This window comes from Apium graveolens, chromosome 11 (genome assembly GCF_009905375.1).
Source record: "Apium graveolens cultivar Ventura chromosome 11, ASM990537v1, whole genome shotgun sequence".
Classification (NCBI taxonomy): Eukaryota; Viridiplantae; Streptophyta; class Magnoliopsida; order Apiales; family Apiaceae; genus Apium; species Apium graveolens.
Window position 1 is genome coordinate 194756230 of NC_133657.1, and position 14993 is coordinate 194771222.

Sequence of the window (14993 nt, forward strand, 5' to 3'; positions counted from 1 at the left end):
ATGCCTCTCAAAACCACCATTAGAGTTAAATTTATGGGCAAAAATCCACATTGAACGAATTACATTCACACCAGGAGGTCTGGGTACTAAATCCCACGTTTTATTTTTCATAAGTGCATGGTATTCGTCATCCATGGCCAATTTCCAGTTTGAATCATGAAGCGCATCAACTGGGTTACGAGGTAACGATGACATGGAAATCTGAGTGTGTAGTGCATGATATTTTGGGTTTGGTTTAAAAATACCACGCTGACTACGAGTAACCATACTGGGTTTAGGAAGTGGAGGATCAGGTGAGGGTGCCATGGCTGTTTCTGGAGGTGATTGGGCCGTGGGTGAAGTATGAGGAGTGTGGGTGATGTGTGATGGGGAAGTAGGTGGTGTATAAATTGTGTTATGAAGAGCCGGTGGAGTAGCAGACTAGTGGAGATGATCCACCACATAAGGAGAAAAAACGTCATCTAAAAATTCATATGCATGTGATGAAAGAGTATGTAGTGAGGCAAATGGAAATACGGTCTCATCAAATATGACATGACGACTTATGATAATTTGACGGGAAGACAAATCATAGCATTTATAACCCCGATGATTAGGTGGAAAACCCAAAAATACACAAGGAGTAGATCGCGCTTGTAATTTATGGATTTTAGTGGAAGGAATAAGAGGATAACAAAGACACCCAAAAACCCGTAGATGAGAGTAGGAAGGGACCCTATGATATAGAACTTCTAATGGAGACTTATTATCCAAAAGTTTGCTTGGAAGAATATTTAGGAGATATGTTGCCATCTGTAATGCATGATGCCAAAAAGAAGGTGGAATAGATGCATGAGTGAGAAGAGTACGTATGATATTATTAATAGATCGAATTTTTCGTTCGGCCTTCCCATTTTGAGGAGAAGTGTGAGGACACGACAGACGAAAAGACATTCCACTCTTTTTACAAAAATCCCAAAAAGATTTATTGTCATATTCCCTCCCATTATCACAGTGCATGTTTTTAATATTACGTTCAAATTGGGTGACAACATGATTTTTAAAAATCTCAAAATTCTCATAGACGTCAGATTTTTGACCCAAAGGAAAAGTCCACAAGAAGTTAGAAAAATCATCCAATAATAAAACATAATACTTATGCCCTGCAGAACTCAAAATAGGTGAAGTCCAAAGATCACTATGAATAATATCAAAAGGTAAAGAGGTACTTGAAACAGATGAAACAAATGGCAATTTAACATGTTTCCCAAACACACAAGAACGACAAACTGGAGATGTAGAAAAATTATTACAATCAATGCTTTTATTGACCCTAAGAGCTTGAAGAACCGGAGCACCTGGATGACCCAAACGATCATGCCAAAGCGAGGAAGAGATAGCTGCAAAGGCTAATGGAATAGCTTGATTGTTGATAGAATGAAATCACACCTCATTAGAGGTATCCCCGTTTGAAAATCCTTCACAAAAAAACCATAAGGATCAAATTCAACCGAAACAGAATTATCAGTAGTGAATTTCCTAACAGAAATCAGATTTTTGATAATGTTGGGAGCATGTAAAACATTCTGTAAGGATAAATGGGTATTCGGAGAAGGTAAAACAGTATGACCATAGCCACTGATAGGAATTGAATGACCATTTCCAACAATAATACCAGAATTATGACTACTCAAATTAAAATAAGGTGAAAGAGTACCATTTGATGATGTCATATGGGATGTTGCGCCAGTGTCCATATACCAAGTAGAATCCAGTTGATTTAGATACATTGTATGCATGGCTGACTCAATGTCTGTAGGTACATACGAACTTGTCTGGCCATGAACGGAGGGAGACATAAACGCAGTGTCAGCTTGGTACGCCTGATGCTGTGGACGTGAACCAAGCACACCAGGTCTATTGTTGGCAGTAGGAGGACGAGCCCATCCCTGGGTAGGCATAGGACACGGTGGAGCTGCCCATTGAGGCCAACCCCAATTTGCAGATGGTCCCCAACCCCAATACGGCATCTGTTGCTCTGGATGTCCTTGCGTGCCAGGCCTGTTTGAACGTCCATTGTTGTCGCCTCTATTTTGCTTGCCAGCATTACGACCTCCTGAATTTCTCCGGCCTTGCGAAGACTGTTTGCGACCGGTAGGCTGCTGACCCTTCCCTTATCCCGAATGAGACGTAACAAAAGAGGGATTCTCATCGTGGTTCACAGCTGTAACCATGACAGATTCAGAATTCATAGTTGCCTCCTTAGCCAAGCCTGATTCCTCCAGGGTGAGCATGGACCTTGCTTGATAGAAAGGAGGTAGGGGATTACTTTGTCGGATCATAGTACCCACACCACGGTAAGGAGCAGTAAGACCCGAGACAAGCTGCAGTACCAATCGACTTTCAGAGACAGGAGCCCCAACATTCTTCAGTTGATCAGCCAAAGATTTGAGCCGTTGACAGTATGCTGAAGCATTGGAAAAATTTTCCATCCTGGTGGTAGAGAAATCATGTTCAAGTGTCACCGCACGAGAATGTTTATTGTCCTGAAAAATGTCACGCAAACGGTTCCAAGCTTCCATGGCCGTAGCATCCGGCTCAATGATGGTGTGTAAAAGATCATTGGAAATTGTGGAATAAATCCACGATAAGACTGTGGCATCAAGAGTAGCCCACATGTCTTCATCTTCGACCTCCTGAGTCGCAGGCTGTTCCTTGGTCACAGGGGAGGCACTGGGAGTCTTCTCCTTGGTAGTAGAAGGGAGGATATGATGGAGAACCTTGTTTGAACGTGTATGAACTTTGAACAACTCCGCCCAAGTTGAGTATTGCACGGTTTCCATCTCAAGAATTATAGGAATATGATTCTTGATGTTAGAGACAGCAAGAGCAGGATGAAAAGTTTCAGATTGAGACATTATTGTTGAAGAAGAGAAAAGACAGAAAAAGAAAGAAGAAAGGAAGAGGGGCGGGGATCACAACTAGGGTTCAGCGGAAAGAGATTGAGAAACCCGCTCTGATACCATAAAAGAATATCTTCCTTGCCTTTCTCATTTCCAAAATCTTCAAATATATACATCGGATAGTAGCCTCATCCTGGGCTATTTTACAGGAAACTAACTATATACAAAGAGAGATTTAAGGTATAGAATATGGAAACTAATTCTACGCTAAGACTAATTCTACGCTTATCAACTTACAAAGATATTTACAAGATATGTATACTATGTTTGACAGTTTTCTACAAGGAACTTTTCTTAACATAGTAGCACAGCTAGCATCTAGCTCTCTTAATCTTGTAATTTTCACAATATCTAAAGTAGCAGGATCTCAGCTGGAAAATGGTGTGCGCAAGAGTTTCAAGGTTCTTATTATTACTTAATCGTTGAAATCCTGAGACGTGTGAAACGAGTGAAAAAACAAAAGAAAATTTATTTATTATAAACTGAGTCTCGGAAAGAAAAATACTCTAAGTATCTCCCTCCCACATTGTTCTTACTTTGCTACAAGGAAACAGTAGTATAACAAGTTTTTCTGGGTGAAATTAAGAAGGTAAACACTTATAAGGACAAGACTTTCGAGTCCCAACAAAGCCCCTCAAATCTTCAAATTTCTGTTCAAAACTTCGGGCGAGTTTTACATTGTTGAGATGAAGAAATCCTAATCTATTTTTACTACCTTGTAGATTCAAACATCAACATCATTTGTTTCAGTTAAACTCAATAAATTAACAAAAAAAACTTTAAGTAATGTGTTAAACTTTTGTAAGTGTAATATTGCATCCCATCAAAATCCAAACTTACCGAACATTAACTGGAAAAGTCCCGAATAAAAAGTGTTGCAGCAACTTCTATTCATGGATGTCGATTCTATACCGAGTACAGTATTAGCTTGCTATCTTATACAGTAACAATTTTTTAGTTACCGTCTAACCTCTGATTAAATTTTCTAGTTACCCTCTTACTCGAATTCGAATATAAATATTGATATATGATCGGGTTCGACTCGATTATATATCAAATTACTCGTTTTATATATTTAGATTCAAATTCGTATAAAATAATATTAAAAATTAAAAATACTCGAATAAATAAGTGCAAAACTAAAACGTGCTCATTTTGTAAAACATAACTTTAATATATACAAGTATATAACCCGTGCGATGCACGATCATTTTTATCGTTATATATTACTCCATTCGTCCCCCTCAATTCTTTTTTTTGTTATCGTAGGGAACCCGCAGTCGCTACCTCAATTCTTTATACTGGGGACAGGGGCTCGGCACGCACTTTAATACTCTTATTAAATGTATTTGCATAAATCTTTTTAATTTTTTTTTCTAAATTAAAATATAATGTTCAAACTTTTATACAAAAAAAAAGAAAATTTTAAAAATAAATTAATGAAATATACTTTATAGTTGTCTTAAAATGCGTGTCAAGTATGTGAAAAAAAACCGTAAAGAAATGAGGGGACGAGGGTAGTATAAATTATAATATTAATGATATGTTGCTTGTAGCCTGTTTTTAAAAATTCAAAAATCGGCATTGTTCGGTGCAGGTATCTTTCAGCAATTAATCGGATAATTGGTGATTATTCGGAGCATTAATTGGAATTAATTTAATTAATTAATTAATACTAAATAAATTTCTATTTAATTTTCATTAAGTTTTCATAAGATTTACAAAAATAATACCTCATATCACTAGTTCATATTTGATATTTAAGTGGTGCATACATATTTTTTGGTGCATACATATTTTTTTATAGTTGATTTATGCATAATAATAAATATTCGCTACTTAGTAGTTAGAAAATTAGTACTCACTGTATATAAATTAAATATAAGTTAATATATTAGTAATTTAATTGAAAAAACTTATTCAATTATAAGAGATTAGAAATTAGGGGGCATGTGATAGTTAATATAAGTCAATATATTATTATTAAATATTAACTATTATTTTAAATTTTAATTTTTCTTTAAAAAAATATTTTTTATTAATTTTCACATTTTGACCGAACTGGTCGATTTTTGACCCGAACTGACCGATTTTTGACCGAATCGACCGACTTTTGACCGGAAAAATACACTTTGACCCTGTCAATTGGAAAGTGTGGCATAAAATATAAGATGTCGGTCACTGGCAAATTGTGGCATAAGTTGTGATTTAGGACTGTGGGATTAAAGATAAGAATTTTTTATTAAGATTTATTGATTTATTAAGAATTGTGATGATGTAGATTATAGAATATGTTGTGTAATTCTTTTTTATCCTTTTCATCGAAAATATATCGTGTGATCTTTGTTATCGAATATTTGTGAAATCCTATGCGATATTTGTTACTCGTCGCTTGTCTAAACTGTGTTTTAAAAAAAATTGAGCTATTATACGGTAGTTGCTTGCTGGGCTTCGCCGCCCATTCTTTTAATATTTCAGGTTTCGTCTAAGATTCGAATTGGATAACACTGGAGTTTCGAGTGTAATCATCCCTGAAAGAAATGGTTTGTGAGAGTTGAGTTTCTTTAAACCGGGAATTTCTGTCAAACCATAACAATCTCTAAGTTTCAATCTCTCCAACTGCGTCAAATCAGATATATCTGGTAATCTTTCCATAGACGTACAACTTTCTGCACTTACGGTGTCAAACTTGGAGGAAGTCCTGTAATCGACAACATCTGAAGAAGGCCATCTTTGAGATCTGGCTATAAGCACTGACTAATAGCAGAAATAATGCAATCTTGCTTGGTTTTCTTAACAGAGTACAGTAGCACCACTAGCATCTAGCTATCTTAATCTTGTAACTTTCACCTTTTTGCCATCCAGAAATATCTAGAATTTGCAGGATCTCTGCTGGCAAATGTTGTGGGCAAGAGTTTCAAACTTCTCATTATTACTTAATCTTTGAGCAACCAGCTTACTAAGAAGTCAAATTGAATTGGGCAATCTACAAATGTTTAGTCCCTCTGCACTAAGCTTTGTTATGGGATTTGATTTTCACCAATTTTGTGCGCAATGCTTCCAGCTTTTGGCAATTCCTAATTCTTAGGACTTTGGGTGCTTTGAACTTCTAATTGACATGGGGACCTCCTCCAGGCTTTTACATCCCTCAAGATTTGAAGTTTCGAGATGCTGTAATTTAGTGAATTTTGGAGGATGTAGTCAAACTCAAACCTAGACTGTAAGACATGATTAGATACTTTAACTCCTTGAAATTGTGTGAGACCTGTAAAATGAGTGAGAAACTAAATAAAATGTATGTATATAAATTATGTATTGGAAAGAAGAAACTCAGAGTATCTACCTCCCACATTGTTCTTGTTTTGATACAAGAAGACAATAGTATAACAAGTTTTTGTGGGAGAAATTTAGAAGGTCATCACACCAAAGGACAAAACTTGAAGCCCCAACAGAGCCACCTCAAATCTTTAAATTTTTGTTCAAAATTCCCTGCGAGAGTTTTATATTGCTATAAAGAAATCCTAATCTACTTGTCATTTTTAATGCTTCCGTAGTGAATTATACTCCCTATAGTGCAATATATACTTTCAATCGTTGTAGTCCCCTGACAAAGATACATGTTGTTACTATTTTATATGATCTCCCCTAATAAAAGGATTTAAATGTATATTTTTTTATAGTTGAAGGTTGTAAATGTTAAAAGAAAATGTTCAGGGGTTTAGATGAAAATTTTGTTGAACTTCAATGGTCAAAATGTAATTTAACATTATCAAATTACTTCTTTACCCCTGACCTACTTAACAGTAACGGCAAAAATTGACGGACGGGGTGCAAAGTGCAGCGCCCAAACTTGTCTGGGATGCAACGTGCAATTGTTGAAATCATTGATACCAAAGTGACAATAGTTCAGACCAAAAGAATGCATTATACAATTAACCCTTTATTTTTACTACCTTTTAGATTCAAACATCAACATCCTTTGTTCCCGTACAACTCAATAAATTAACTTAAGTGTCGCTTCATTCAATTTTAGATTCGAAAGAATCGAAACTGTTCGAATAATGTTATAGTTTAAGTCACTTGTAATTTACCTTAGAATATAAATAACGGAGTTACTTAAATCTATTACAGTCACCAAAAGGTATCAAATTAATAAAATTATTTAAGTTTATCATCTCATCAAAATCCAATTATTTAACTAACGTGTTAAACTTATTTAATTGTAATATCGCATCCCGTCAAAAATCCAATCTTGTCCAGAAGAGTCCAAAATCAAAAGTGTTGCAGCAACTTCTATCAGCTATCTCATGTAGTAATAGTCAGTGCTAGAAAATGAAAAGTTTAAGACATGTTTTAGGTATGTTTATGATGTAATTTTCTAAAACTAATTGTTGGAGGTTGTTTCTTATAAAGTACTTAAATTTTCATATTTGGATCTAAGTCATTTTCTTAGTCTAACTTATATAGAATTTGATATGAAATTGATAGCTTGAAATGGGTTGTGTGAGTTTATCCCACATTGATAAGGTAATGAGAGGTTGTGTGCTTCATATAGTACAATGTGCAAGAGTAGTATATAACTATGAAGTCATGTGGGTGTGCATGGTGTTATTGTGTGCCTATGTCTCGGCATCTCACGTGATTTTTCATATTATTTTAATATGAATATTGAATTTGTAGTTATTGTAATTATTGATATGTAGAGTGTATAAACTCTGATATGACTGAATAAAGTATTTACTGATGTGCCTGGTAATATAAATATTTGTTGATCAGAGAGCACGGTTGGATAGCTCAAGTGGTTAAGAGTTTATCCTCTGTCGTCCCAGATCCTGGGTTCGATCCTCGCTCACCCCGAGAATTTATGAGAACAGATACTCATTTGTAAGGCTATAAGCCATATTTGTCAAAAAAAAATATTTGCCGATCAGAGTTTATAAACTCTGACATGACTAAATAAATGCTGATATGATAAATATTATTTTAAATGCAATTTAAGTCAAAATATTTATTTTAATTAATGGATTATTTTCAATTACGGTTTTGTTTTGTTTATATAAAAAACTTAACGTTTGGAAAACATATGCAGAGAACACATAACTTGTGAAAACCCAAACTGCTTCTTCTCTCTCTTTTCTTTCCTACATATACTATTTTAATTCGGGTTCTCGTTAATATTTAAATTTTTTATTTATCCCGTCATTTTATAATTTTAAAATATTTATATAAATATATAATAATTATGAATTTATAATAAAATAATAAGATAACATGTGGTCGTATTTTAGGAGGATAAGTAGACTTAGTCTAGTAGTTTAATAATTTAGTAGTTTAGCAGATATATAACACTATTTATTTATCTTTTTAATAATAGGTTTAGTTATGGTCGTATTTTAGTAGGATAAGTAGACTATATTTAATAGTTTAACATTTTAGTAGTTTAGCGGATATATGATACTATTTATTTATTTATTTAATAACCAAAATTAGGGGATAACCGTTGAACCAAATTATATCTCATTCCAGTTATTATAGTATAGTATAATTACAGATTATAGCATAGGTTTTTGTCAAGTTAAGCAACTATTAGTCTAGTAATAGCAGTTGTGTGTTCTGTGTATTAGTATAGCAGGAGTGTAGTCAGTAATGGTAGTAAGGGTACTTTTGTCAATTGTTATGTGGTGCTTTGATGTACTGGTATATATACCAGAGAACCTACTGTAATCCTGTTATGTTGAATATATGAGAAAAGACACTTGCCACCAATCTCTCTCTCTCTCTATCTTCTCTTTCTCTCTCCTGTAACTAACTTCCCTCTATAAAACTCTATCTTCTTCCCTAAGTTTCTATCTTTCATCTCTCTAATCTCTCCATAATCTCTCTCTATTTGCTACATTTCTTTCCTATCTATATGTTCTATTACTTGTGTTAACAGAAAACACCAAAAACAGCAACAAACTAGGTCAGAACTCATCAAAACCTGATAAATTGGTATCAGAGCACTTATTTCGATCAAACACAGCTTCATTGTTGTTGTGCTAGTACAGGCGAGCTGTGCGGTTAAAGAAGATCAGTAATCGCATCATTTGATTGAAGGTTATGGCTAAAACAATTCAGGTACTCAATGTTCTTAGCTATTATTCTTAGATGTGTGATTTTGTTGATCTTTTGGAGGAATTGAAGTGAAGATTGAGTTGATTCAGTTCGTTTATTGTAGTATTAGTTGTTTACTGTTTCAATATAAGAAAATCACAAATGAATTAGTTAGTTACTATTTGATCTAGTAGCTGTGGTAAAGAATACAGTGTAAGGTGGAAACATATAAGGTGTTTGAGGAATTGTCTCTAAGACTGGAGTATATTGAATTTTATGAAGTTGTGTTGTGAATTGGAGTGGTAGAGAGTGACAATGACCTATAGCACTAGAAATGCTTCCAAACAGAATAAGACATTTCAGCAAGGATCCCTTAGGATGATGCAACAAAACTTTAGCGGTTTTATGGAAGAATCTGATGAGAAATTTGGACAGTTACAAGAGCAGATTGGCTTGCTGTTAAAAGGAATGACATGTTTGATGAAATCTCAGGAAAGTGAGGATGTTAATGTGGTAGAAGATGTAAGTGAAGGAACAAGTGATGAGAATTTGACTACTATGCAAACCAAAGGTGTGTTTAGAGATCCTGAACATGCCGCCAAGATGAGACAAAAGAAAGTCTTTTTAGTTCCTGATAAGAAGAATGATGGAAAAAAGAGCAGTGAAGCTACAGTTAAGGAAGTGAGCACTGATTTCAACAGTTTGAAACATCTCAAACTTACATTTCCTTCACTAAAAGAAGGAGGAGATGCAGTTGAATGGTTGAGAGATTGTGAGGAGTATTTCTCCATATTTGAGGTGACTGACACGAGGAGATCAGCTATAGTTGCAATGCATATAAGTGAAACTCCTAGATATTGGTACAAGTCCTTTATGGTGGGGAAAGATAAGGTGACTTGGCAGTAGTTCTCACAAGATTTCTTGGCCAGATTTGGGGAGTTCGAAACTCAATTAGTATTTGATAAGTTCAAGAAACTTCAGCAAGCTTCCACTGTAGAAGCTTACTTTGATGAATATGAAAAGATTAGAGACCAATTGCTAAGTAAGATCCCTAGCCTAAATCCAAAATATTTCTTGGAAAACTTCATTGGTGGCTTACAACCTAAGATAAGGAGTATGATAAGGTTGCTGGAACTAGCAACTTTAGAACAAGCATTGAAGTTGGCAATGTTTTCTCCGCCGATCTCGATATGAAGCGCCGCATAGCGGATAGTCATCCCGTTAACTTCTGAATGATCTCGGATCTTCCATGTCAATAACAGCCTGAATCTTTTTGGGATTTTCTTCGATCCCACGTGCACTGACCATATAACCCAGAAAATTACCACTTGCTACTACGAATGTACATTTGTTCAGAGTAATCCTCATGTTGTTCCTTTGGAGTGTCTCAAAACACTTTCTTAGGTCATCCGTATGATCTCTGAATAATGACTTCACTATCATATTGTCCACCTCCTTGAATACCTTGTTCACCGTCCTCTGAAATGTGCCTCTAGCATTCTTAAGTCTGAATGATATTTTGATGTATGCATAGGTTCCCTTCGGTGTCATAACACTGTCTTTGGCACATTCTTACTATTCATGGCAATTTGATGATAATCAGAAAATATGTCAAGAAAACTAAGTACCTGGTATCCAGCCATGGCATCTATCAGCTAGTCGATGCTGGGAAGAGGGTAGTGGTCCTTCCGACAAGCCTTGTTGAGATCTGTGTAGTCCACGCACATTCTCTACTTCCTGTTGGACTTTTTGACCACAACCACGTTAGCAAGCCAGTTTGGATACTCAATTTCTTCTAATAACTTTGCTTCTAGCAACTTTTCCACTTCAGCCACAATTACTTTCTGTAGTTCGGCTGCAAACGTCCTTTTTTTCTTTGACCGATTTGGCCTCGAGCTAAACATTGAGGCAATGATTACCCGTCTTGGGATCTAGACCGGGCATCTCTTCGTGCCCCTAGGAAAATACATTATGGTATTTCTGAAGGACTGCTATGACCTTTTCTTTTAGATCCGCTTCCATATTTTTCCCAATGTGAACCATTTAACCCGAGTGACCAGGGTATAGTTCGACCTCTTCGACCTCAGCAGCTGGTTTGGTTATATGACATGATTGATCTGCCCCAAAATTTTCCAATTCAATGTCGAGGGTCTGTCAGCTGCCACTTGGTTTGGCTTTGGTGCATTTTCTCTTTCCGGATTCACCCGACTCTTCATACAGTTGGTCTTTCTCAAGGTCCTCTAGCATTATTATTCGGGCCATTTTTTGATCGCCCCTCATTTCTCCCACTCCCTTCTCGGTTGGGAACTTCAGCTTGAGGTGGGGAATAAATTCCACCGCTTGAAAATTAGATAGAAATGGTCTCCCTATGATTGTGTTGAACGGACTTTCAATCTAAATCACATAGAACTTCACCTGCTTTTCAACAGTATAGGGCATTTTACCAAGGCGGACTGGCAAAGTGATCGTACCTTCGAATTAAATAGGGTTCCCTCTGAAGGCGTAGAGAGGTGCTTCATCGCAGGGCTCTAGTTATTCGCCCGCTAAATTCATCTTGTTGTATATCTTATGGAAGAGATGTTGGCTGAACTATCAGTGTCGACTAACACTTTTTCCAAATTTTATTCTGTCAGATGAGAGAGTTGATGATCAGGGGGTCTTCTTGAGGACATATTACATCCTTGTAGTCTTCGACACTGAATATCATTGGCATGTGTTGTTTTATTGGACTGAATTGATAAAGATTGTACAACCTTTTCTTCACAGTCTTTCTGTCTCGGTCTAACACGCTGCCCCCAGAAATTATCGTCACTTCGCCCCTGATTTTTTCCCTTCTTTCGGGCTCTTCACCTCCAGGCTCCTTGTAACGCCCTTCAGATCCGGGGTATAAGTCTGGGGGCTACTAGCTAATCTCCATACATGTACAACCTGTATGATAATTAAGCAGATATATATAACCCCTTTAACACTAACCAGGATCTTTTTAGGTTGAAGTATGAAAACAAGAACCACTATCTAACTTTATTACAAACCAAATTTAAAGTCTCATAAACTCTCTTTATTACAAGCCATTGTCTAACAAATTTTAAACTACTTTTCTCATTTATTCAAACACAATCATTAACTATCTACACTACACCTGCTCAGGTAACTCAAAACTTTCTTCCTGAATTGGGATCAACACCTTTGGTATGAGAGGGTTGTTAGCAACCACGGACTTAGGGTGTTACTACGTTTTACGATAAAGATTACGAAAAGAGGATTACCTTGTTAATGGTTGATTCCACGCTCTTCTATTGTATTCCCAAATTCTCTTGAGCGAAGTGTGGCCTCCGTCTTCTCAAGTTATTCTCTCTTCTTGCTCCTTGGTGGCTACAATATGTTTTCACACAATTGCCAAGCAAGAAGAGAATAAGAATATATATAGGCTACAATAGGGACCATGGATAATTAGGTTGGGCCTTCTAATTACATCTTGAGCCTAGCCCAATGTAATTAAATATTAATTCAATCCACTAAAGAATTAATATTTGCACTACCTTTCCTAATACCGTAATTTAATTAATTCGGTTCCAATATTATTTGCTTATTAAATTCCCCATATTTAAAATATCATATGTCCATTAATTAAATAAATTACTGATAATTTATTTAATTAATATCTTTTATCCTTGATCATCCACTCAACCTTTATTTAATTATGCCAGAATAAATTCCACCTGCAGGGTTTCACATAATTAAATCTTTTTGAGCTTTCAAGGGGACATCATTAACCCGAATATTATCAGGACATGGATTCCTTCAATAAATAATATCCACCATATATATAATTCCATCACCCAAAATATAATGATATAATTCAAAAGAATTATTTCATATATAAATCAAAGCATGTAAATAATATACACGTGTCAATTACTATTTCCGGATTAAGAACCTAAGCATTAATAATAACATAGAATCTTAGTTCTCCTTCTTAATCAGTATTAAGGGAACAATTCTAAATTTGATCATGTTCAATATACACAAAGTATACTAGTATTATTTATTAGTCAATATAAACTAATCTAAATAATACTACAGTCATACCAGTGGATTGTCCAACACCACCTGTGCTGTGAACCTTATTATATTATATAACTGTATTTAACAATCTAATATTCTGTATCCCATTTGATACTAGATTGTTCACAATATATAATATTAGACAACATGTAAACATTCAAATGATTCTCAAATAAACTGGCCAGAAATAAATGTACATACTTCAAATAAATATTTTCAGTATACACTAACAATCTCCCACTTATACTCAAAATATTCTATGTGTACATCAGTGTTTATTTAATCCACTATTACATAAAAATCTATGTGTCCATCCATCTGACTCCTATCGCTTCCACATGCTTGTCAAAAACCTTGGTTGGCAAGCTCTTTGTGAAAGGATCTGCTCGGTTGTCTTCTGATAATATGTGAGCCACAACTATATCCCCTCGCTTTACGATTCCTCGTATGAGATGATACTTATGTTCAATATGTTTAGCTGCTTTGTGGTCTCGCGGTTCCTTTGAATTTGCCACAGCACCAGTGTTATCACAATACACCGTCAAGCTCCTAGGCAAATTAGGTACCACATCTAAGTCCAAAAGGAAGTTCCTGAACCATATAGCCTCCTTGGCAGCCTCAGAGGCCGCCACGTACTCGGCCTCCATGGTGGAGTCTGCAATGCATTTCTGCTTTACACTCCTCCATATAACGGCTCCACCTCCCAAAGTAAAAACATATCCCGAGGTTGATTTCCTCTTATCCCTATCTGATTGGAAATCTGAATCAGTATATCCCAAAGGAAATAGATCTGAGGCCTTGTAAATTAACATATACTCCTTAGTCCTTCTCAGGTACTTGAGTATAGTTTTTATTGCACTCCAATGTTCCTGACCTGGGTTCGACTGATATTTACTAACCATGCCTACAGCAAAGCAGATGTCAGGCCTCGTACATAACATAGCATACATTAAGCTTCCACATGCTGAAGCATAAGGAACTGCTTTCATGCTCTCTATATCCTTAGGTGTCGAAGGACACTGCTTCTTAGATAGAGCAACTCCATGCTTAAAAGGTAGAAAACCTTTCTTGGAGTTCTGCATGTTAAAATGAGCTAATACTTCATCAATGTAGGGCTCTTGAGATAAAGCCAACATCCTTTTCTTGCGATCCCTTATAACTTTGATCCCAAGGATGTATGCCGCTTCACCTAAGTCCTTCATGTCAAATTGTTTGAACAACCATGCCTTTACTGATGACAACATCTTAGCATTATTTTCAATGAGTAAAATATCATCTACATATAGTACTAGAAAAACCACTGCATTACCTTCACTTCTCTTATACACGCACGATTCGCTTGGACTTTGATCAAATTCATATGACTGGACTGCCTGATCAAAATGAATATTCCAGTTTCTAGAAGCTTGTTTAAGTCCATAAATAGACCTCTTAAGCTTACATCCCAGATGCTCTTGGCCTTCCTTAATGAATCCTTTTGGTTGCTGCATATAGATGGTTTCTTCAAGACTTCTATTAAGAAAAGCTGTCTTGACATCCATTTGCCAAATCTCATAATCGAGATGAGCTGCTATAGATAAAAGAATACGGATTGACTTAAGCATGACTACCGGTGAAAAGATTTTCTCATAATCGATACCTTCTTTCTGAGTATACCCTTTCGCAACAAGTCTTGCTTTCCAGGCTTTCACCTTTTTATCTAATCCCCTCTTTTTCTTGTAGATCCACTTACATCCAATAGGTTTTATACCTTTGGGTGGTTCCACGAGCTCCCAGACCTGATTAGAATACATTGATTCTATCTCATATTCCATCGCCTTTTGCCAAAGATCTGCATCTTTGTCTTGTGCTGCCTCTTCGTATGTACGGGGATCATCATCATGTTCATCAGAG

The 14993-nt window shown here is 35.9% G+C and overlaps 1 protein-coding gene across 1 annotated transcript; it reads right to left on the minus strand.

Annotated features, from left to right (window-relative positions):
• Window positions 1–2153: 2153 nt before the first annotated feature.
• LOC141696402 (uncharacterized) lies at window positions 2154–2897 on the minus strand. The gene has a single exon (XM_074500547.1). It carries the CDS (start codon window positions 2895–2897, stop codon window positions 2154–2156), a length of 744 nt encoding a protein of 247 aa, XP_074356648.1.
• Between the last annotated feature and the right edge of the window lie 12096 nt (window positions 2898–14993).